This window comes from Choloepus didactylus, chromosome 9 (genome assembly GCF_015220235.1).
Source record: "Choloepus didactylus isolate mChoDid1 chromosome 9, mChoDid1.pri, whole genome shotgun sequence".
Classification (NCBI taxonomy): domain Eukaryota; kingdom Metazoa; phylum Chordata; class Mammalia; order Pilosa; family Megalonychidae; genus Choloepus; species Choloepus didactylus.
Genome location: NC_051315.1, coordinates 67,440,277 through 67,465,512, shown reverse-complemented (window position 1 = coordinate 67,465,512; position 25,236 = coordinate 67,440,277). Strand labels below are relative to the sequence as shown.

The 25,236-nt window shown below is 38.5% G+C and overlaps 1 protein-coding gene across 1 annotated transcript in view; it reads left to right on the top strand.

Annotated features, from left to right (window-relative positions):
* The window catches only part of PDE11A (phosphodiesterase 11A), a 457,660-nt gene that overhangs the window by 331,522 nt on the left and 100,902 nt on the right, over nt 1–25,236 (top strand). Inside the window, exons 11-12 of the mRNA XM_037848985.1 lie at nt 20,600–20,746; nt 21,005–21,112. Coding sequence (XP_037704913.1) covers nt 20,600–20,746; nt 21,005–21,112 — 255 coding nt within the window. The remainder of the gene's footprint in view (nt 1–20,599; nt 20,747–21,004; nt 21,113–25,236) is intronic.

Genomic DNA, 25,236 nt, shown 5'->3' with positions numbered 1-25,236 from the left:
GTGATAAATGACACAGAACTTGTGACTCTGCCTGAGCTTCACAAATGACAAGCCATGGAAAGTTGTGAAACATTTAGATCTTCTTTTAAATGTTTGGGTATATGCATCTTATGGAAACTCAGCCTGATTATAATATCGCTCAGTCGCAACTCTGTGAGGTAGGTATTGTTATTACCTCATTTTATGGGTGAAAAGTCCAAGGCCTAAACAGGTAAGGTAACTCAACCAAGGTCACACAGATCTAATCCAAAACTTGTGTTCTTACCATTGTGGGATTCTGACTCTGTATATTTATGTTTTCATTAAGTGCAGAAATATGAACCCATGGAGCAAGAAATATGATATATGAACCATGCTACCTTTCACCACGGCATTTACACTTTTTCTGTTCCAAAGCACAGACTAGAACATTGAGGAGAAAATGCTTATGAATTTCAGATACTATTTGGAGATGATACACATCCTTCAAGATGCAGGAAGAATAAAAAACCTGGAACTTTCAAAGCTCTATATAGATCCCTGAGCTTGAGCAATCCTGTCTTGTTTCTTGTGGTGGGCTCCACTGTGGTAGAGAAACAGCTTATCCAGACACAGTTTCACCATCACCATCTCTAGACCTGGGATCATGTCCCAGCCCTGCCCTACACTTGCAGTGTAATTGTAGGCATGCCTTAACCCCTTGGAGCCACCCTTTGCAGAGCCATTAATTTGGGAGAGTAGGAACCAACCCAAGTGGTTGTGGTGAGGATTAACTGAGATGACAATTTGGAAAGAACCTATATTTATCCTGGCACACTGTAGATGTTCAATAAATATAAAATGACTTTTCTCTTTCTACCATGCCCTTAAATTAAAAAGATGAAGAGTCTCATTTGTTTAGCATATTATAAAAGGAGTCCATAAATTATCTAGTTTTTCTCTCTAGTCTTGCTTACTCAGTAAATATTGGTCACTGGCTGACGTTTCCTTATTTAAAGAGGAAGGGTAGTGTGTTTCTTATTCCAGTCTCTAGAAAAGCTCAGAGACAAGGTACAAATTATAGTTAGAAATCTAGGTTAGACAAGGCTTTCTGAGCCGCCAGCTACCAGGCTCCTGCCCCCACTTTCATTTCCCAGGTAAACTGCACCCATCTTGGGCATTCTGGGGACTTCCATCACCTGCTAGATCAAGTGGGAGACAGACTACCATAAACTGTAGAGAAAGTCTGGGAACGTTTACCTGCAGCAGGGGTTCTCACCTTTTTTTATGAGGAAATGCAAAAATTCCTCACTTACCTAGAGTCATGATATTTGCAGGTATGGGTTTTCAGGAAAGGTTCTGGGTGAAGCCAGCAACCTACCCCTCCTTACGGCAAATGCCAGCAGCCAAGAAGGAGACATGAAAGGGAGTCGGCCCACGACACCAGCAAATGAGCATATCAGCTAAAACTTCGAAATCAGTTGGTAGATCAGTATCTGACCCTAGAGAAAACTTCTTTCCCTGCTTTTTGTCAGGCTTTAGAGGGATTTCTCTCTCTCATTCACACACTAGAAAGGGGATGATTAGGATGCATCAGTGATAGGTTTAGATCAGTGGTTCTCAGCCCCAGCTGGACATTAGACTTCCCTGGGGAACCTTTAAAACCATACAAATACCTGGGCATCACCCCAGAGCAATTGGAAAGCAGCAGGGCCTGGGCATTTTTTTATTTTTATTTTTTTTATAGTTCCCAGGTGATCCTATCGGGAGCTAGAAACAAAAAAGCACAGATCTAGCAAATGTTTCATAAACTGGTGTCTCATAGAGCAGTGTTCCACAGAATATCGATTCATGTGCCACACACCCACAAAAAGTGTCCTAGTAAAAACCAGATTAAATAAAGTTAAACCAGTGTCTTTTCTGCACGATTTCTGAATCCTTATGCCCTCGTGGGCATAGTGACTCATCTGGTAGAGTACCAGCCTTACCTAGCCATTTTTGACCACACCTTTTTCACAGCCCATCTGTTTACGGCCCCTACCACAGTGTACCGGGGAACACCAAACTGGGCCTAAGCCAGCCGGGGCCATCATCTACAGGTTGTCAAGGAAAGGCACAGAGGATCCTAAAAAAAGTCAGTAGAGGCATCTGCCAATGGCCAAGTTCTGTAGTCTGAAATGCTGCAGGACGTCGACATCCTGGCTTTGATACTATTCTGAGAATGAGCCTTTAATTATTATGCTCATCATTAAATAATAGTTGCAATAAAGACTTGTCTTGGGATTTCCAAAGAGCAAGTCACTTTAATTACAGTAATGTATATTTCAAAGCTGCTCCACTTTTATTGTCAGTCTTTCCACCCTGAAAAGAAATTGTGCTGCTGTTTTGAATTGTAAATTGCCTCAAAGAAGGGGAGCTCTTAAAGATTCATATTGCCTTAAAATACCCAGAGACACTCAGAGAGCAGAGCTGGTATTTACCTCCAACCAGGGATCTGTGAAAGAAGGAGGTGGAAATAAAATGAAACTGACAGTGATGTTGAGCTTGAGTATGTACAGGAATTAACGATGTACTAACTATCTAACTGCCTAAAATAAAAACGGGTAGTCAGTCATTTGTATTTTACTGGACAGAGGTGGCAAGGTTTCTTATGCGCGGCTGAGATTATGTACTGTTATAAATGAAACCTAAACTCCGGTCTTGAGGGTCTGAGAAGGAAGCTCTCTGAGCCTGCATCTTCCCTTCTGCCCAGGAAATTCCCTGAGTATCTGGCTTTTTTCCTTTTCCAATTACTTCATCATTTTTCCATGTGTAGTTGGTCATATATCACAATCAGCAGTTTTGACTTCACAGTAAAATAGTGGCCATACTCTATGACAATAGCCAAGCACGTCAGAAATTTTTCAAGTTAGGTGTAGTGGAAATAATAATAATTACTGTTAAGAAGTCTGTCATTTATTGAGCACCTACTATGTGCAGGATAGCTGTATGTTATCTTGATTTAATCATTGAAATTACTCTCTGAGATTAGTGGTATTGGCCTTCTTGACCTGAAGGGAAGCTACAGCTCAGGGAGGTCAAGGAACTTGCTCAAGTGATCATCAAAGCTGGGATTGGAACCACTGTCTATAAATGCTCTTTGTGTTTGCCCTACTGTTTAATGACAATTGATACAGGGGAAAGAATGATAGGGGCAACATGTTTATAACTTCACATGTGAATTATTTCAGTAAGTATGTATTTAGACTTCCATCTGTAAAGTATAAATATTTTTACAGAGTTTTTCAATTTTTTAAAAGAGTATTATGAACCTTATTTTACAAAAATGATTTAGAGGCCTTAAATCAGCAGATTAGCAGATATATATATATTTATTTATAATTATGTATTATAAAGATATAGATACACACTCCTACACATGCCAACATTTGAGTCTAGTATGTATCCTTTGATATATTTATTATGGGGAGATGACTTTCCAGACCTGTCTCTGTAGGACATTAACTCATAGATGTTTGGGGAACAGTGCAATTGAATTTGTCTCATCCAGTCACATTCCTTTAAACAGCCCCTTCATGACGCATTTATTGATGAGAAGGTTGGCTAGAATTAGGGCCACTGTCTGTAGCCATAGAAAATAACAAACTAGCTAATTTCCTGAATTCCACATTCACTACTCAGAAAGGGAAGAATAATTTTTGGCATACTTGAACTAACTGAAATATAAATCTAATGTTTGGTAATCTTTGGGAAGAAAGTTTTAAAAAAGAACAATCAGTGTTTTGAAAATGGAGATAAAAGATGAAATCCTATATCTTCAGTAAAAATGAAGGTAGAAGGTTTGTAAAATATATTGTTTCTGCTGGGAAAAGTATTCCACCACGGCCTCTACTTGCAACAGTGTGTCCTGTACTTAACTCAAAGAAAATGGCTTGTGGCATTTATCCGCATTGTTCTTCATCACCTAATTCTAAAGCAGAAAATTTCCAGTTCTGTTAAAAAGCTATTTCAATATTTTATTTTTATTGCCCAGGAAACAACTTCCAGTGCTGAAGAATAATTTCATCAATATAAATAATCTGCCTTCAGGTGTTTTATATCATATTCAATGACAAACTATGAAATCTAACATTTTTGCTTTGACAGCCCATGAAATCCATCATCTATTTTCATAGATCCTTCATTCAGAAAAAGATTTGATTTTCAAGGATTTATGGTCTGATCAAAAATATTTAAATAGAAGATTTGCAGCTTTAAAAATCAATAGCAGGATTCACTAGTAAAAACCCAGTCAGTGGGTGAAATGTTATTATAATCATTTATCCTTTGTGATCTTTAAAAGAGTAAAACAATAACTGCTGTCTCATGCCAATAGTTTATATCCAGCAACACTAGACAAGAGCAAGAAGCTTTTTTCATTCACCCTGCAGTTCATGACTCTTCCAAGAATTACCCCTAGACTGTTGCTAGGAGGCAGAGACACTGCATGATCCCAGTATTTAATAAGACATGAATAGATAAGGGAAAAAAAAGGCTTTATTCACATGCTGTGTTTTTACAAGAGTAACCAGAGTGGTGAAAAATATGATTTGATTCATTTTCAGAATATAAAGTTACACTCTGTCTGCTAGCTTTCTCAGATGGTAGCTTGCAGATCTCCTATAGGGGCCCATAAATTGGATTCAATGACCCAAAATTTCCATCTAACTGAATCATTGTCATAAAAGAAAGAAATTCTTCTAAATTGTAATTACAATTTGTAAAATATTTTATCTTGGATAAATTTTATTTATTCATTTATTAGATTAAAAAGATTTCCACATGCCAGACTTCCTTGGTATAGAAGTATAAATATGATAATTATATTAAATGAAGCATCTGAAATGTCTCATACTCAAGACAAAAACTAGAGGATGCTACCAGTTAGAGTCAGATCTATGAGAGAGGTTGAGCAGGGCCCTGACTGTTAGTGAATTCTGCCTCCTATTGGAAGGGGGACTTGGAACGTGCTAAAAGCAGCAGGGGCTGGGGTTGAGAGAGCCCCTGACTGGGAATCAAAATTCTAATCCTGATTCTACCACCAATAGGTGCTGTTGCCCTGGGCAAGTTATTCAGCCTCTCTGGAATTACATCAGCTTTCTATCATTTTCAGGCTTTCCAAGTGATATTGAGAGGCCAACATCTATTCTCTTGTTTGTTACAAATGAGCTGAGCTGAGGATGAGACTAAGGTGTCTCAAGTGTTTTCTGAAATCACCGATTTAAGAATACGTACGTGCAATACAGTGCAATACAGTGAAAGGCAGGCACGAGTTGCATGAGAACTGAAAGATTCAAAACAAAGCTCAGATTTAGAAGGAACTTGTGGGTGGGGGTTGGGAATAGGAAAGAAGAAAGGTGAATAGAATCATTCCTAGATCCCTAAGGATTTGAAGTAGTCCAAGAAGGTTTTTTGGAACAATATCCTAGGAAGCCTTCAGAATCAACTTCCATTCTTTCCTTCAAGAGTAGGAGGTCCGGAACATCTTAGGCTTGGTCCAGACCCTCCACAACAAACTCCCTGTACCACCCCATCCCATCTAGCGGTGAAGTATGGTAAGCAAGGGGTAGGTGGGGTGGGCCTGGAGCACAGGCTGCTGGGAACTCAGGGCCTAAAGCAAATGAGTGCAAAGTAGAGGACTAAACAAGGTCAGAGAAGGAAGTGGTGGTTCCTAGAGCTGGGACAAATTTAGAAATGGAAGCCTAATTGTCAAAAAGGTCTCAGTTGAGGAAACATTAGCAATGAAGCAGGTCCCCGACAAAATCTTTCCAGGTTCTTGGTGCTTCAGCTAACCTTTCCTCTTCCTCCTAAGATGCTAAGTCACCCAAAGATCTGCAATCCAATTGATCTCTTTTTGTTTCTCAATATCCCAGTTTTCTTTACTCTCCCTTTGCCACGATTTTTTGTGACATGCAAAGCCTGCTTTCATTTGAGTAACGATATTCATGAATGGAAACAGATCTATATTATAAGAACTGAACCTAAGAAAGCAGGGCAACATAAAATAAGGAAGGTATACAGAGGAAAGAGTCATTGAAGAAAAACTCAAAACATAGGCTCGGTTTCTAGCTCACATTACATGCCAGCTATAGGTCAGCTGTAGCTCTGTGGCTCCTCTCCACATGTCTTCATCATCCCAGGAGTCAAGCTGAAGAAGGAGCCCCATCTGAGACCTGCCATTCTCATGGCAGAAGGAAAAGAGCAAGAGAGCTGATAAAACCGTGGGATGGGCCTTAAAGCTTCTCCTCAGGGTGTGCATGGGTGGGCTTAATGTACATCGTGTCCACTCACATCCCATCAGCCAAAGCAAGTCATTGCCAAGCCTGAAGTCAATGGGACAGAGAAATGGCCTCTTCCCATCGGGAGGCACTGCCCCTCATCTTATAAATTCTACCCCCTCTTTATTTGTCCTTGTTCTGATCCCCTTCCTTCACAGCTGAAATCAAGAAAACAGTATTTGCACACTTAACTCTTGTGTGGTGCCTACCATCAATGACCCTAATTAATGGAAACTAAGAATTTAACAGAAAGTAAGGAAAGCACAAAGTACCGTTATTTAAAACTTTAAGTTCTCTATCTGGTTTCTATAATCAGCATCTGTATGATGCTTGGATCCTTTGATCCCTCACTTTACCCCAAAAAAGAACTAAAGAAAAACCATTATAAATAGCTCTATCAGATAACCCCTCACATCATTAAATCACCTTGCTGTTTATGTACAAGCAGGAAGTGAACATAGAATCCACAAAAATCCGGAAATAGCAGAGTAGGAAATAGCAACTGATATTGAGCTGCCTGGTAACTGCATTGTGCTCTTAGATTGGTCCCTAGTACCTAACCCCCCCCATCCCCACCCCTTGTCCCTGCCCTGCTTCTCCCCTCTACCAAGGAGCTCCTCTCTCAGGAAAGAGGTTGACAGTTGGAGCCTCCTTTACCCCTCCTGCCCATTTGAGACAGAGATTTTTTTCAAACCTCAAAATTCTGCTCCCTCTTATTTTCCTAAGTGCCTCTTCCTCCCTAAGAAAGTGTTCCCAGAAAAAGTATCTTCCTATACCTGACAACTGAATTTAGCTAACATTTGTTGGATGCCTGCCTCCTGGCAGGTTCTCTGGGTGGTACAAAAAGGAAGCAGACACAATTTCTGTTCTGTCCAGACCTTCAGGAAATCCCCGTCTAGTGGGATAAGTGGACAAATACACAGCACTTTGCAAAGTGCTTGGCACATGGTAAGCCCTCAATAAATATTTGTTGAATGAATAGGTAGGTGAATGGCTACGTGGAAGCTTTCATGAAGAGCAGACTATAGTAAATGCCACAGAAGAGAAAAACACAAACTATACTGGGAGAACTGGTGAGAGAGCCATTGCCTGTGGTTAGTTAGAGGCATCCAGGAGGGCTTCATAAGGGGAAATAGATATGAGGAGAGCCTTCAAGACTGAGGAGTTTTGTTGAGCCAGGCAGGGTGAGATGACTTGAGGCAAGCATTTCAGGGCTCTCTGGGAATGAGAAATGTTTCCTGGGCCTTTTCTCCACAGCATAGCCATACAGTAACTTTCTAAATACAATGAGAGGAACACAGGGATGTTAAGAGAGGGCTTGAGTGAGCAAGAAACTAGGCTGAAGAATGACTCTGTTGCCTGCTCTCCATGAGAGGATCAGCTCCCCAGGCAGAATGGGCAGGCTGATTTCATATTTGACAGGTTTACAGTCCCACCCCCACCCCTACCTTGATCCTTATCTTTTAAGGTGTTTAACTTGAACTTGAAGAATCATTTTTTCCTTCAGTATATCTTGAATACCCCAGTGCTGGACACATTTCTTTTGAAGAGTGAATATGGTGCAGTTCTTGGAAGAGAGAAAGCCTTCTTAGAGTGCCTTCTCTAGGGCATCAGGGAGAGGAAGGACTGGAATTGTAATCAGGGTACTTTTAAAGGGACCGCCATTCTTGAATCTGACATGAAGCATTTATTTTAAACTGTATATTTTGCATTTGGTTCATCTGCAATAATGATAGCCATCATATTTAAGGGCCTACTATGAGCCTGGCCTAGTGCTGGATATTTTACCTCATTTAACCTTTTTAACAACCATGAGAGGTGGTTATTACGTTCCTTTTTCAGAAGAGGAAATAGATGCCCAAGACCACAGCCTTAGTAAATGGCAAATTTCAGATTCAAATGCACATCTGTTTGGCTCTGGAGGTTTTGCTGTTGGCATGCCACCAACCCACATTTATTATGTGCTGCTAGCCATGAAAGAAGTACTAGGCTCTGCCACCAACCCACATTTATTATGTGCTGCTAGCCATGAAGGAAGTACTAGGCTCTGCTAATTGCTGATGTTTGAGAATCTTAAATCATTTCCTTGTAGAATTTATAAATAATAGGAGACAAACTCACATAGACCAAGTTACAATTTAAAAAAAAAAGAAAGCCTGCATGGAAGAAAAAACTCTGGAAGCAATAATGTATGGCAGTGCCACAGAGAATCTAAGCTAAGTGTACATTCAAACGATGGTACTGATGACAGTGGTTACGAGCATGTGGTGCAGGGACAGGTAACTTGGGTTTGAATTCTAATCCCAGCTATTTCTAGTTTATTACCTTGGACAAATTATTTATCCCCTTAAATTTCAGTTTCCTCATCTGTTAATTGGGGCTACAGTACTTTGCCCATCAGGTTGTTGTGAGGATTAAATGAGATAAAGCACTTAGCATAGGGCTTGATACATAGTAAATGCTCAGTAATTACACCTTGGAAAAGAAAATATTATTTTTCTAATACCTCCTACCTGGCATTAACAAAAATAGACATCCTGTCTAAACATGGATGACTTAAATTTTAAAATGAAAATTATTAGTGCTGTTAAGTTTATGAATATTTTCACTGACTCTTATATGTGGGTTTTAAAATATAATTTAATTTCCACAATAGTTCTGCCCTGTGTAGTACATTCAGCTTAAGTCAAATACAGATTTATACCACCAACAATACAATCAGGGTGAAATTAAAATGCTCATTGGCATAAGAGAACAGTATGACAGAAGGAACAATAGGAAGGGTTAATAAGATATCTGATGGAACTCAAAGATCAGATTAAAAATAAAGTGAATATGATGCAGCCATTGAAAAAAGGAATGAGATTCTGATAGATGCTATAACATGGATGAACCTTGAAGACATCTTATTGAGTGAAATAAGTCAGACACAAAAAGACAAATATTGTATGATTTCACTTAAGTGAAATACCCAGAATAAGCAAATTCATAGAGGCAGAAAGTGGATTTTGGTGGTACAGGTTACCAGGGATGGGGTGCAGAATGAAATGGGGAACTATTTCTTAATAGGTACAGCAATTCCATTTGAGGTGACAAAAAATTTTTGATAATGACTGCTGGTGATGGTGGCACAATACTGGAAATGCAGTTGACATCACTGAATTGTATACATATAAGTGGTTAAAATGGGAAGTTTTGTATTATATATATGTTACCACAATAAAAATTTGAAAAATAAAGTGTGTGAGTGTGTGTGTGTGTGTGTGAGAGAGAGAGAGACATTGGGTGTAGGAGTGTGTATGCATTCAGGAACACTTCCATTCAGCCAAGAATAAATCCCAAGTATAATTCAAGACAGGAAATTGTGACTGAGGAATCAGGCCACAGAGTCCCCTTTGCCTTACATGAGAGATTGCTTCTTCACTGCAAGTGATTGCTTTATTCAGCCCTAAGAGTAGAAACCTTTTTTGTAATGTTTCATTTGTTTTATGGCACAGACCAATATAAATATTTACTGGATCTATAAGTAAAAGTGTATAAATTCTTATTTATCTTTCCATATAGAGAAACCATGAAAAACATGTGGAAAGTAGCATCTATTTTTCTCCAAGAAAATTCTGGTAATGGATGGTGGTAATGGTGTTAAGGACACAGTAGAGAGATGCTCAGTTTCAGAAGTGACAAAGAGCCTCTACTATACATTTTGATACACATAATGGGAAATAGTTTATGTTGCATGCATGGATATTGAAATATTCCTTTGACCATCTTACCAGAGAATGATGATTGGGTGACCAGCTTCATATGTCCATGGTGACAGATTGTATTCCTCACCCCAACCAGCAAGCCAAAAAGAGGAGGCTCAGGGTACAGGACAGGGCAGGGAGAACATGAGAATCATGTGACTGACATGAATGGAAAACTGAAATAAAGCCCATGTTCTAGTCAGTAGCTCTGCACAATACCCTTCATCCCCACGGTGGCCCATGATTACTATTAGCTATTGATTCTAATCCCAGATTTCAGGTTTTGCCCCTCCTTGGCTTTGCTCCTCTGGTGGGAAGTGGAACTTTATAGCAGAGCCATTGGGACTCATCATCCCCAACACATCCAGGGCAGGGTCAGGTCACTTACCAAAACTGTTAAAGGAGAAGTTGAGCTTCCAGTTCCCTTTGCTCTCCCAGCAATGTCCTTCCCAACCATTTCATTTTCACAGCCTCCAGATGCCATGCCCCTTGCTGCCCCCTGTGCTTTAGGTGTTGGGGTTCAGCATTAGTGTTGGCTTATTCTTTTGGATTCTTATTAATGGTAATCCTTTAGAAAACCTATACTTTTTAGCTACAGAAACAAGGGAGTACGGTGCTCATTCATCTTTAGCTGTTAAAAAGTAGTGAACCAACTTACCTTGTCCCTCCTGGTTTTCAAACCCTGGTCCACCCATCACAAGGTGCTGTTTTTCCTAAATACTCTGACCTCCAATACTCTTGCTTGTGCAAATGTTCTCTGATCTTCTTTCTTCTGTCTAGGCACCACCAAAATTTTATGTCATTCCTTAGGAAATTATTCTCATTTTCTGCTGGATTTATGAGGTTTTCCTTTCATCCCTGTTGCTCCAGAGGTATTTACATTTTAATAGGGAATAATGCTCTGATCTTTGTTGATGAATCTCTACTGTAGAACTTTCCATGAATCCTTCCTGGATAAATGCATCTCCAATCCTGACTTGTACTGAAATGGCTGACTGGACCCATGTTCAGTTAAACCCCCACATGGAGCACTATTCTCTGGGGACTTGATTTCTGGAAGCTCAGAATTTTCCAAACCATCAATTTCTGGTTTCTTTGTGCCCAGGAGTTCAGTTCCGATGTTATCCCTTTCCTCTTGCATTTTACTATAAGCTGCACAGAGATACCAACCTTCACTTTCCACCTTTTGCTTGGAAACCTCAGCTAATTCCAAGTTCATCGTTTTCAAGTTCTGCCTCCCATTGGACATTAAAACTCAATTTTGCCAGGTTCTCTGCCACTTTAAAACAAGGGTTACCTTTCTTCCAGTTTCAAATTACACATTCATCATTTCCTTCCAAGGCCCCATCAGAAGTAACTTGAGCGTCCGTATTTCTACCAACAGTATCTTCAAAGTGATTTAGGCCTTTTCTATCAAGTGCCTCACAATTCTTCCAGCCTCTACCCATTACCCAATTCCAAGGCCATTTCCACATTTTTGGTATTTGCAATAGCAGCATCCCACTCTTCTAGTACCAAAATTTGTTTTATTTTCCTAGGCTCCTTAAAGCAGATACAATGAAATGGTTTGGCTTGAACAATGGAAATTTATTCAATGCTCAAGTTAGAATCCAGGAAAATGTCCAAATCAAGACATCATCAAGGTGATGCTTTCTTCAAAGCGATATACCCCCAGAAAAATGTGTTCATAAATCTAATTCATTTCTGTGGGTATAAACAGTGGAACCTTTTGATGAGACTCTTTCAGTTAAGGTGTGACCTAACTCATTTAAAATGGGTCTTAATCCTATTATTGAAGTCCTTTATAAGACAATGAAGTTCAGACAAAGAGAAAGAAAGCCATGAAAGCAAGGAAACCCGAAAGAGAAGGTTGATGCCAGCAGATGCCGCCATATGCCTTGCCGTGCGGCAGAGCAGTCACAGGTCACCAGCAGCCAGCCTGTGGGAAGAAAGCATCACCTTAATGATGCCTTGATCTGGACATTTTCCTGGTCTCTAGCAATGAGCATTGAATAAATAAATTACCATTGTTTAAGCTGACCAATTTTATGATATCTGCTTTGAGCCACCTAGGAAACTAAAAGAGAATGAAAGCAGTTTCTGGGATTAATAGAAACAACTTAGAGGGAAGATAGTTTCACTAGAAGGGCTCAATAAATAAATAAACAGCCATGGGATGTTTAATTCCTGGTAAAATTTCTGAAATTCATATGTAAAGCAGTGATAGAAAGTTCATGCTCCTATTGAAGAGAGTGAAGTAATAGGTCTACTCAAGGCTAGAAAACCAAATTGAATTAAGATATAATTGAGAAAAATTAAAGATTATTAAGAAAGGAGACACACTGTACCTAGGAGTTTATATTCTTCAAACTTTCCTCTCATTTTCATTAACAGTTATCAGTGACCAGTAATTTTTTTTTGCTTAAAAAAGACAAATATATAAAATGACATTTGACTTGGTCAAGCATTTTAAGGGAAGTTTTGCCATTTCTAGATGAAACTTATCTATTGCAGGGTAATAATGACAGTTTTACTTTTTCCTTTCCAATTTGGATGCCTTTTATTTTTTTGTATTGCTGGATTGCTCTGGCTAGAACTTCTAACATAATGTTGAATAATAGTGGTGACATCCTTGTCTCATTCCCAATCTTATGGGGAAGGCTTTCAGTCTCTCACCATTGAGTACTATGCCGGCTGTGGGTTTTTCATATACGCCTTTTATCATATTGAGGAAGTTTCCTTCAATTCCTACCTTTTGAATTGATTTTATCAAAAAAGGATGCTGAATTTTGTCAAATGCTTTTTCTGCATCTATTGAGATGATCATTTGATTTTTCCCTTTAAATTTGTTAATGTGTTGTATTACATTGATTGATTTTCTTATGTTGACCCACCCTTGGCATGCCTGGAATAAACCCCACTTGGTCATGGTGAATGATTCTTTTAAAGTGCAAATGGCCTCATGGGAAGTTCTTCTCAAGCTTAAGTATATATACTGAATCACCTGGGAGTTTGTTAAGCTGCAGAACCCATGAGTCCAATTCCAGAGAGTCTGATGTGGAAAGTCTGGTGTGGGACTCATAAATCTACATTTAACAAGCATTCCGGCTGATTCTGAACCATACTTTGAGAAATACACTCCAAAGAAGTGGCTCTTATTTGGGGAAACAGGGGTAGAGGTAGGTACCAGTGGTCAGTATCAGGAGAAAGTTATGGTCCCCTGTCCAGAAATCACATGTAAACACATTCACACCAACTTGAATATGTGATTCAGAGACTGTATTACTGCTCTAATGGGTGGGCTTGAAGTGTATGAAAAAGACTGTATTACAGTGATTTTCACAATTTCAGAGAAAGAAAAAGTCAAAGTAAGGTGGGATAGGAATGAATGAATGACAGTGAACTTGTAAGGAAGATGGGATTTGAATTTCAGATGTCCCAGAGTAAGGGAGGTCATATCTGGTAGATGGAGAAAGAAATAATCTGAAGCCACAGAGGGAGATACGAGCACAAGGATAGTAAATTGCCAAGCTTGATGCACTGAAGGGCTTCCATAGAAGACTGGAAAATGATAACTTTGGATGGGCAACATGGTGCTAGTTTATGAATAGCCTCACTAAGAAATATTATTTTATCCAGCAGCCACTTGAGCCCTGAAAAGTATCTAAGAAGGAGGTGACGTGATAAAGATGGTATAGACTGAATTAAAGGGAGAAAGTCTATATTTTAACATATAAACATACACCTTGTTTAGAACATGTTTTAATATGAGGTGGCATAGGTCCTTATAATTCTTTTAAAAATATTTCTTGGCAATTCTTGGACATTTATGTTCGCTCACAGGTTCTAAATTTAACTACTTCTGTACTTCTGTATATAGATTTAGCCCATGAAATGCAGAGCTTGGTCATCTCATTGCTGTATGCCTGGCCCCAGGAACATAGTTCAGATCTTCATGTCCCTGCTACACATGCCAGCAAGTGGCTTCATAGCCCTGTGTGGCTTTTGTGTTGTTTTATAGACAAGATGGAGTACCCAGCTAACGTGCAAGGCCAGCACCTTCTCTGTCAGCTTTACTGCCTTCTCTTCTTGGAAATCTGTGACTTTCCCCACGTGTTTAACAAGTGAAAACTGTGAGGTGCTTAAAGATCCCATCTTTCCCTATTTCCCTGTTTGGAAGTTGGTGCAGATAAGCTACATTGTACTGGGATTAATAAGAAATTGTATTCTTTTCTGAGCAAGAATAAAATTATTTAAACTTTCATAATTCACCACTGGAAACATGACTGTATGCTATCCAAACTAAGTAACTCTAAAACCTGAGGGTACATGTGTGTTTTGAGCATTTCTCAGCTGTGTCCCAAATGTCCAGAGAAACCATCCCAGCCTCCCATCTAGACAAAAGAATCTGCATTTCTGCTTTCCACAGAAAGCATCTGTCATCTGTTTGCTGCTTCTCTGGTTTTACCAAGTTACCCTGCCTGGCCAAGGGTGCTGTTATGGCCCTCTGAGTGCTCTTCTGGCCAGCCTGAGCTGATGTCATTTGTCTGAAATCTGTTTCTGCTCCCCCAGAGGACAAGTTATTTTTTCAGGATGGTCTTGGGAATATGATTCTACGTTCATCTCAGTCAGCACAAAGCCAAAAACTGGGGCTCATTCCAAAGCCCGTTGTTTGTTTAGACTTCCCCAGGTGAGTCTAAAGACTCACCATGTAAGTAAAGACCAAACACTGTCCCCAAAATGGGTCCAGGCTCCTCATCATTAAAAAAAGAAGAAGAAGATCAGTAGGCTAGTCATCTGGATTTAAATCCCAAACACTGTCCATGGCACACTCTAGTTAGTTTGCATAATATAGGAATGGGGGACACTTTGACTTGGCAAAAGCCCATTTTTAGAGGCAGTAGAGTGATTAGGAGCCCATTCTCTAGAATCAACCTCCCAGGGTTCAAATCCACCTCTGTCAATCACAACTGTGCAACCTTGGGCAAACTGCTTATCATCTCTGTTTCAGTTGCCTCATCTGTGTATGGGACTAATAATATTACCTACCTCTTAGGGTCCTTGTGGCAATCAATTGAGTTAATATGAGTAAAGTGCTAGAACAGTGCCTGGCATGTAGTAAGTGCTATGAAAAGTGTTAGCAAAACAAAGGACTTTGCTGTGCCTTCCCCATCACCACAGCCCAGACTTCCACCTTCCTTAGTCCCAGAATTCTAAGGCCCCTGACTTCTAATTTGTTTAGAGGGGTAAAGAGGGGAATGGACTACAATGGCAACAAGTCACTTTTCCTTTGAATTTTCAGGGCTTTTTGAATTACCATCACCCACTTTGTTGTTTCTGCCCATTTTCTGAGCATGAAAAATGTAATATTCATGTGTCAAAGGATCCAAGATTGTATTTTAACATTTTACAGCCTCGTTGTAAAGCTACCTTTTCCCTTTTAGGGGAGGCAGTTTTATGATTCCCTTTGATAACCACCTATTAAGACCCAAACAAAGAAGAGGAATGGTCAAAAGATAGCAAGTACTCCCAGCCAGCTAGAGTCCCACTTCTTGAACAATATTCAAATTAGCACCAGGACTCATAATTCTGTGTTTTCATTTATTGCTGCAGTAAAGTCAATGGTTCTTTTATCCAAATGTTATTTCCTTGCTATTAATTCGTAGTTATTTTGGATTGTGGTACTCCTCTTTGATTTAGGGATATGGCACCTTATAAATATTTAAAAGTCCAAGACTGACACTTGGAGAAATTGACTTTGATTTGTTTTGTTAATATCTTATGACTAGAGTAATTATAGGTTTGGAAGACGTGGTCCCATTCTCTGATTATTGGAAGAGATGGATGGAGAGCATGTATCTCTGTAACAATGAGTTGGCACCTGAAGGGTCTTCCCAAATCTTTTGCAGACTGGAGCTCCATGCACACCTCCTCAGAACACATGCTACTCTTTATTCTTTATAGTTTTCCCCAGAAATTGCTTTTGAATGCAGGAATATGTAGGTGAAAACTACCTATGCTTCTCAAAATCACTGAAAATGGTCATTTCTAAAAGGCTTGAGGCTTTCTTTGCATCTCCAAGTGCCAGCAAGGGTTTACAGCAGGGCTCAGGGTGATCTATAGACTGGGATGATTTAACCATGGATCAATCAACCTATTAGGGAAAAAAAGGCAAGGTCAGTAAGGATGGGTCTTGGTGAACCAGAGGTCATCCTACATTTTTCAACCTAATGTTCTTATTTCCTTTCCATTAACATTTCATAATGAAAAAATGCCTATATTCTTTAATTTTTAAGATAATTAAGTAAATTTAGTGCCTCTGAAGGGTAGAGGATTTATAATGGCATCAGGGAATACACTATTAATAATCTCCAAGACGGGGCCACCTGAATAACAGCAATTCAGTCTCCAGCACCATTTATGTGCCTTGGCTACATAAACCAAAGGAGGGTTCTACATCCTTTGCCAATTCAGAACCAAATTTCTCTCTTGAGACTAGGAAGACTTGTGTCCTTTGCAACAGGACTTCTAACCTCTTAGGAAGTGGTCTTCCAGTTGTATTTAAATTTCAATTTGAAAAATTATAGCAAGCACAGATCTTTTTAAGTATTTGGCATATACAAAGCTCTGAAACCTGTGCTGGAAATAGAGCATTCTTTTGGAGCAACAACAAAGAAAAGAAACATGGCAAATGCCTCTTCGATTATCATAGCCTAGTGAGAGAGATCAGAATTGATACAGGTGAACACAGAGAGGCACAGAAGAAAAGAAAGAGATCTACATGATTGCAGCCAACCTATAGACATTTAGAAACAAAGCAACTAAAGACCAAAGGCTGGTTTACCTCTGAGGTCTCCAAGCTGATAAAGACATCATTTAATAAATATAATTTCAATGATTTGGGGGTAAAAATGGTAGATTAAACACATTTTATTTTGTTCCCTCCCCAACCCCACTAAAACAACAATAAAGGGATTTTTTTTGAAGGCAGTCGATTCTTAAGGGCAAAGAAAATGGGAGCAGACTCAACAATGACAAATGTTGGAAGCTAGAAAGCAGAGGGATAGGTGGAAGAGTATTAGGTAATTTAATGAATTCAAGAAAGCCAAAATAAGTTAGCAATAGGAAAGCTAAGAAGCAAGAGGATTTATACCACAGACTCCTTCCTCCCATCCTCCTCCCACCCCTCATTAGCTCAGGAATTGGCTAATTAAGTACCTTTGGAAGTGAGGATGAAGATGGTCTATTAACAGGACAACTGAGTACCTCAGAAGCAGTCAGATCTCCAGATTCTTTCTCCCACTTCTCCCCTCCATGAAGACTAGAGGCTTTTTCTCTGGACAGGATATAATAGGGACGGTCTTTGGTTTAGGGGAACACCAGTGTAGAACTTGAGAATAGAAGTACATTTAAACAGTTACACACCAGTGCTGAGGCCTCTCCTCCAACCTCCTTCCCCCCAAGCTCTAGCCTGAAGATTCTTCTTTAGGAAATCTCAGAAGCTAAAGGGTAAAGACCTAAAGATGCTGGCTTTCAGTGGTTTCCCCAAGGAAACAGGTCAGTCACATCTACCTCCAGGGAAGCCCCAGAGCATCCAATAGAAGCTTTTAGAGCAGTCCTTTTAAACAGGATTGAACAACTAAAGATCATCAGACAGCAAAGGGAAATCTCTAATACATGAGAAAGAGACTAAAATAAAGTGGAGGAAGTGAATTAAACTATGGAAGGAGCAGAAAATGTCAAGTAGAATTATCATTAATGTCCTCAGAGAGATAAGAGAGGATATTGCATCCATGAAACAAAATTGGGGTGCTATTAAAAAATTTAAAAAGGAATATCCAGACAGTAAAATAAGGGTTCTTAGAAATTAAAACTGTCATATTAGAAATTAAAATCACAAGAATAAGAAGGGAGAGTATTTCCTAGAAAATAGAGCAAAAAGAAAAAAAAAATGAAAAATAGAGGGGGAACCAGTCCAAAGGTCAAATAATGGGAAATCCAGAAAATAAAAGAGGATGAGAAATCATCAAAGAATTAATTTTTTAAAATATTCTAGAGCTAAAGGACATCATTTTCCAGATTAAAAGGTTCGCCAAATACCTAGAATTATAGATGAAAATAAACTCATGCTAAGGCACATTTTCACATTTCAGAACTCTAGAAGCAAAAAGATCCTACAAAATGCGGGGGAGTGGTGGTCATTTACAAAGGATCAAAGAATAGCTTCCGACTTCTCAAAAGTAACATCAAAAGCTAAAAAAATAAAAGAGCAAAGGCATCAGAATTCGAATGCAATGATTCAAACCAGAAATCTGTATCTAGACAAACTACCAGTTGAATGTGACAATAATATAAAGACATTTTGAGGTACACAAGGTAGTAAAAGTTTAACCTACCTCCCTACACCGCACTGCTCCGCACACACACCTTTCCTTGGGAAACTAGTGAAGGACATGTCTCACCAAAATGAAAGGCAAAACCAAGAAAGTGAAAGGTGTGGAACACAGAAAACACAAGAGGGTGAGGCGGAGGTATCCCCGGGATTGTGATGAAGGAACATCCTGGGATGAAAGCTACCTGTCAGACACAGAAGACAGCCAGCTCTGATTGGAGAAGTTCAGAAAGTTCCCAGAGATATTTCTTTAAGATAAAATTGATGAAGTACCTAAAGCATATGGACATTTTGAGAGAAGACTTAGACAATTGGTAGGGTTTGGGGGCTGAATTAGGTATAAGTACATAGAAAACTAAGTCAACAATAAAGAAGATAATTTTTAACTCCAGAGACTACAAAATGCTGTCAAGGGAAGGAAAAGTAATCATAGTAAACTGCGTGACTCAGCTATAAATTTCTTTTCTATGATGATCATAATATAAATCCTGAATATTTATCTAAACAAAGTTATTATGTAATTATATTAAGGCATGAGAAGGATTAGTGTATGAGGTAGCAAAGGAAGTGTAAGGAACCTTAAAATTTATCTCCAGTGGTGGGATGTTAATAGATAATGCTTAAAACAGTAAATAATCAAGAAATAAAATAACAAGCATCCTACTTTGGCAAAGACAAAAACGAAATCCTGCAAAAGATTTGAAAGTGGTTGCCTCTGGGTGAGGGAAAATTTTGTGCCGGAAGAATTCTGCTAGTGTGCATGCACACACGTGTGTTTGTAACACTAGCCTTGTAGAACTATTTTACCTTAAAACTATGTGCATGTATAACTTTGATTAAAAATATTTTAAGGTTAAAAAAATAATAAAGTGCTTAGCACAGTATCAGGAGCACAGAATAAGCACAACACAAACACATACAAAGACAATCTCTACCCACAGGTTTGAAATTCACAAGTCTTACTTTTACACCAAGAAGCTAGATTCTACAAACATGTTAATATATTAAATTGATTTACTGAAGGACAAGCTGATTAATTTTTTAAAATGAAAACAAATAATCTTCAGAATAGAAGATGCATTGTCTTGTAATTTATATATTTGTTCATTGCTCTTCCATATTATGGGAAATAGCCAGAGTTTGGATTTCAGCCTAGAGATGAAAACTCCTATGGAGGAGCACAGAGTTGAGAGGAAAGGATTGATTATGTGGTTTCAGGAATGCTTAGAGTGACCAGAGTTGGATTTAATTGCTCAGCCAAAGTAGTCTCAAGGTATAAATTACTCCTTGCGTAATTTACATCCTGTTAATAGACCAAGAATATGAATGCCGAATGGTCTGTGATAACCTGAAAATGTAAAAGGGACTCCCTTTCCAAGAACGGCCAAAAGGATATGGTGAACCCAATGAAATCAGCAAAAAAAAAAAAAAAGATTTCTGAAGTTTTTTTTCTTCTATTTATGTTTGTGTGGGGCAACTGATAACTGATTGACAGCTGCCTAACATGGATGTTTCAATATCCCTACATACATATGACCACTATTGTAATTATATTGTTATTTTTATACAGAATGAAGATAAAATAACATTGCGAAATATTTCTTAAGGGAAGCATATGTTTATGCAAACCCTCCAAACATATCTATTTTATTAAGAAGACATATTCTGCACCAGAGATGTGCTGTTCCGTCTATTCCATCTTTCTGAATATACAGAACACATTGTGTAACAAAGAGCCCACATACAGCCACAGGATATAAGTATGCAGGAAACAAGGAGTGGTGTATTTCCATCTCCTTCTGAATAGCAGCAATTAAAATTCACAGCTGCTGGCTGCCCAGATGTTTCTTGCATTTAGCGCTTGTAATATGCATCAGAATATATTGTCTGATCGTGGTTTTCAGTAAACTAGACAACTCGGTGTTCTAAATTCTGCAGACCTAGATCCAGTGTGTATATTTTATCTTCATATTAGCTTCCCTCCCCTCCTCCCTCCTTCATTTGCTTGGGGCATTTGCAGTTCAGAAACAAAAGGCATTTACAGCTCAGAGTTTAGCTGTATCAGGGTGTAAATGTAGGTCAAGTCTGATTTATGTGGCACTTCTGATAAGCAGGGGAGGAGAGCAAGAGGCAGGGTTTGGGAAAACTGGTGAACTTGGCTTGACTTATGTCTTCTGCTTTTATAGGCAGCCAGCATCCCTCTGGTGTCAGAACTAGCCATCAATGACATACATTTTGATGACTTTTCTCTCGATGTTGATGCCATGATCACGGCTGCTCTCCGGATGTTCATGGAGCTAGGAATGGTACAGAAATTTAAAATCGACTATGAGGTAAGATGTTCTGGCTTGGATGATTCCAGGAGTATGCCTGGGACAACTTGTTAGCCATTTTGAGCCCAGGTTTCTCAAAAACTAAATAAGGATGATAATACCTTCCCAGCACACCTCATGGCAAGAATCATATGAGATGTTTTGGGAAGGACTTTGATCACTGGAGGTTGTTACTCAGACGCAAACCATTGCTTTGATAAAGGTTTCTCTGGAGACACAAACCTCTGCCATGACACAACCTCTCCTTTCTCATTTCAGACCCTGTGTAGGTGGCTTTTGACAGTGAGGAAAAATTATCGAATGGTTCTGTACCACAACTGGAGACATGCCTTCAACGTGTGCCAGCTGATGTTTGCGATGTTAACTGTAAGTAGGTGTGTTCAGTGATGATGGACTGTCACCTGTCATTTCTGGGGACTGACAGGCCTTCTCCTTCATGTTCCTGTGTCTTTAACAATTGCAATGGGATTTATTTTACATCAGAACTTACCTGCCCTTGTTATGGGAGTATATATTTGGCAATCATTTCTAAGCTTTAAATCTGTAGAATCTCCGACACACTGAAGCAGGTATAGTCTTGGAATGATGGCTTGAACCTCTTTTCAATGTTTGATCTTGAGAAACTGGTTCTTTTACAAAAGAAATGCTTGGAATTTCACAATAATGTCTGTCAGAGGAAATGGAATGAGTAACAGAACAAAAAGCTTACTGGAAAAAGAATCACTAGGCTACTGGAAAGCCAAAGTAGGAAAATATGAACATTATACACAGGAACATGGGAATCCTGAAAGAATGCTTATCTGACAGGAGAGGCCAAGGGGGGCATGAGGGGGTGGGAGTGAATGTTCCTAGAGTTTAGGGGCTCACTAGGCTTAAAATCTCTGCCCCAAGGCCTGTAACCCAGTAAAGGTAGCCAGTCTGTTTTATGGAGATAGCTTGAGCAGCTGGCCAGAGGCACACCTTGGAATTTAATCTAAAAGCAAATGTTTATGGCAGAGATTGAAACAAAATATCCTATTCATCCCTGTTTGCAAATGCAGCTTGTTTTTGGCCTTTTTTTCCACTTACTTCCACTCACATTGTTAAAAGATCAAGTAAAATGTTTTCTGGCTTAAAAATGTTAGGTTTTTTGGCCTCATAGTTGTTTACATATATATTATATATTTTTAATATATATTTTTATTTATAGTGTATATATATAAAATATGCACACATTTATATACCATATACATATGTATATCTACCATATAAAAAAAAGAGAGCATAACTTTTGGATTCTCATACCATGAACCAAATACTTTACATCTTTGTACCCAGATTAAAATTTAAACCCGTAATAGGGAGCTCCAAATGAAATGCATTTTCCTTTGGTCCAAATAAACAAAGACTTTTCTGTCCTTCCTCATGAAGTGTTTGGCCCTGTTCTCTGCCTGTTAACACGTACTCATCCTTGAGTCTACTGCCTGTTTTTCTATGAAGTCTTCCTCTTCTTCTTCAAGCATCAATAATCACTCTTTTCTCTGCACTGCATCTAGTATAACATGTCTTTCTATTGTGCATTTTAAGTGGAAAATCTGTCATTATCTCCTATAGGTAAGCTGTTTGAGGGAAGAGATAATTTCTTACTCTTTCTATAGCATTCACTTATTTACTCAACACCTATTTATTGAGGGTCTCACCAGCACCGTGCTCTCTATCATGCACTTAGGAGGTTTTCAACAAATGCACGTTAGATTGACTTGAACTCAAATGTGCATATGACAAAAGAAGATGGGACCAAAATTTCTGCTCTCTTATACTTAGGGACTTGTTTTCTAAGTCCTCAACCACTTAAGGAGCTTGCAGACTGGCCTGGAAAAATTGTACTGGTGCATTCCTTCATTTTATATCCACCATCAGGGCAATAAACCAGTCAAGGAAGGAAGATGCTTTGAACTATGAGTCTTAATTGCTGAAGTGCAAATATTTAGGGAAAAAAAAATAATGAACCACCTTCATTTTACCTTTCCATATCAGATCTCAGTAGATAAGAAGAATTTTCTGTGTGCACAGCTTATGTGTCTGGTTCACAGAGGACATTCAATAAAGAAATTATTTACTGATTATTTTGGAGAAACTATAGATTTATGGTAAATCACTAAAATAAGTAAGCAGGAAACTTATTCAAAGAGGGAAAAAGGATGACCGTGACATTGTGAGTTAGAGATGTCAGTGACAGAGATAGACTTTAATACAGGCCTTAAGACAATTGGGATGGGGAAGTTGGCAAGGATGGTGGGGTAGGGTGGGCAGTTAAGAGAAAAATGAAATACATACCCAGTTCTCTTCAGTGAACAATCCTGATACAGTCTTGATCCTTTTCCCGAAATTGAAGAAAGTAGAACTCTCAGACTACTTCATCATAATGGAGGTACTTAACTAAATATCCAGAATATTTCAAGGATACCATTGATTTTGTAAATCTGCTCAGCAACATTTAAGGGTATTACTGTTGAAGAAGGTTTGGGTTTGTTTTTGTATTCATGCTAGTGCAGAAAGAGGAGGATTAACCATTAAAGTTCTCTAAGTGGAGGTTGCAAAAATAAAACCATGGCTTTGGAAAGAATACATTGGTGAATAGTATTTTTTCTCCTTCATATTGAATTAAAGAGCTACATCTGGAAGAGATATTATTTTCTGTTCATTACATTTGTGCTGAACTTAACTAAGCATATAGTAAGTTGAAAATGTCAACTTTTGTTTGTGTCTAACATAGTCAATCCTCAATGTCTTCTCCAATTTGAACACAGACAAGCTGGTTAATCAGAATTTTCTAAGAAAATAATTACAGAGATAACAAAGATTACTTGATCCGTAAATGTGAAAATTAATTTAATACACTCACCAGTTCTAATTTCTGAAATATGTACCTCAGCCTATGGCAAAATGATTACCCACTTGTTTCCGAATTGGACTTACTGTTTCAGGCCCTCCTGAAGACCTTTTTAATGAGTCTTTCAGTGATTTTTTCTCATCGGTGATGTTCATATTCCATTTCCATGTGTTGATTTAGAACAAAAGTTCTCTGTTAATCTGAAGAAGAAAAATATATATCACTATGCAACCACTGGATTCAGCTGAGTCATAAAGCCAAGAAAGCATGGCTTTGTGCTGAATTTTCCTCTAGATGGCACTCTAAGGCAAAGTTTCCCAGTAGTTGCCAGGTAAGAGTAAAAAATTAAAACCTTCCCTAAAAGTGCTCCTTTTCTTCTGGAACAGAAGTTACTGACGCACGCGTGCTTGCGCGCGCAATGTTTTTTTTTTGAAGAGACACCAACAAAGGAAATCTGTCCAGAAAGGGTCCCTCCTATCAGGATGGATCCGTTTTATGACTGCTCTTTGACCAAGGTCTCCCTGTGACCTTAATTCTGTAGTTGTGTATTTTCCTAAGCTCATTGTCTCTGGGAACGGGGACATACATAATTGTGTTTCATTGCTGAACAAATTTTGACACAATGTACGACAGGACAAAAAATTGTAGATATAATCATTATCTCACTAACTTTTAACCCTAAAATCATTTCAAACACAGAAAATAGATTTATTGACTCAGAATTGTGTTTTCTAAAGGTATTCAAGCTTCTGTATAGGTAACAAAGCAGTTTTTGTTCCTTTGGAAATTAAAAAAAAACTACTTGTTTTAGGATAGGTAATTTGATATAAAAGGGTGTAAATTTCATTCACTGGGACCCCTGCTAATGATTTAATAATTTATTTGATCTCTTTGGCCTGAAATTTCAAAATGAAGCCTTCAGTAATACTTTGCTTATAAAGATAAATTTAGTAACTTAAAATTTACCAACTACTGTGAATTCCTGTGATAAATACAGTTTGTAGTGTCAGTTACTACTTGCAGTTAAAAGGAATAAAAATCTGCAAATCGATTATAATTGTACAAATTCTCTTTATTTATAGAAGCTTGTAGAGTAAATATTCCATCATGCACATGCATAATGAAAGATGACCAAATTTCTTATTTTCACTATCGATCGGGTATAGGAAATAACTGTGCTTTTGTTTGTTTTCTGTAAAATAAAAGGCACATAGTGGTGCCGAGATTGCAGAAACATTTTTCAGTTTTATAAATGATGTATGAGCTCTGACAGATTTTCCAGGGTGGGGATGTGGGGTGGGGATGGGGGGGTGGATTTCCTTAAGAGTCAGTATTCTTTACTATCCCATAAATGTACTCATTAGCACTTCAGGCCATGCCCTGCATCCTGTAGGGTCTCAATAAAGATTAATTGAATGAATGAATTTAGTTTAGGGTAATGTTATTCAGGAACCATGTTGCTTAGTGTCCAGTTTAAAGAAAAAAAAACAACTATAAAATGATGACAACTGTCACTGCTAGAAATCTTATTCTTTCTTCATATCACACTGAAGTTCACCTAAGGTTCATATAGAATCTTATGATCTTGCAGAACTCACTGAATATGAAAAGAGAAGAG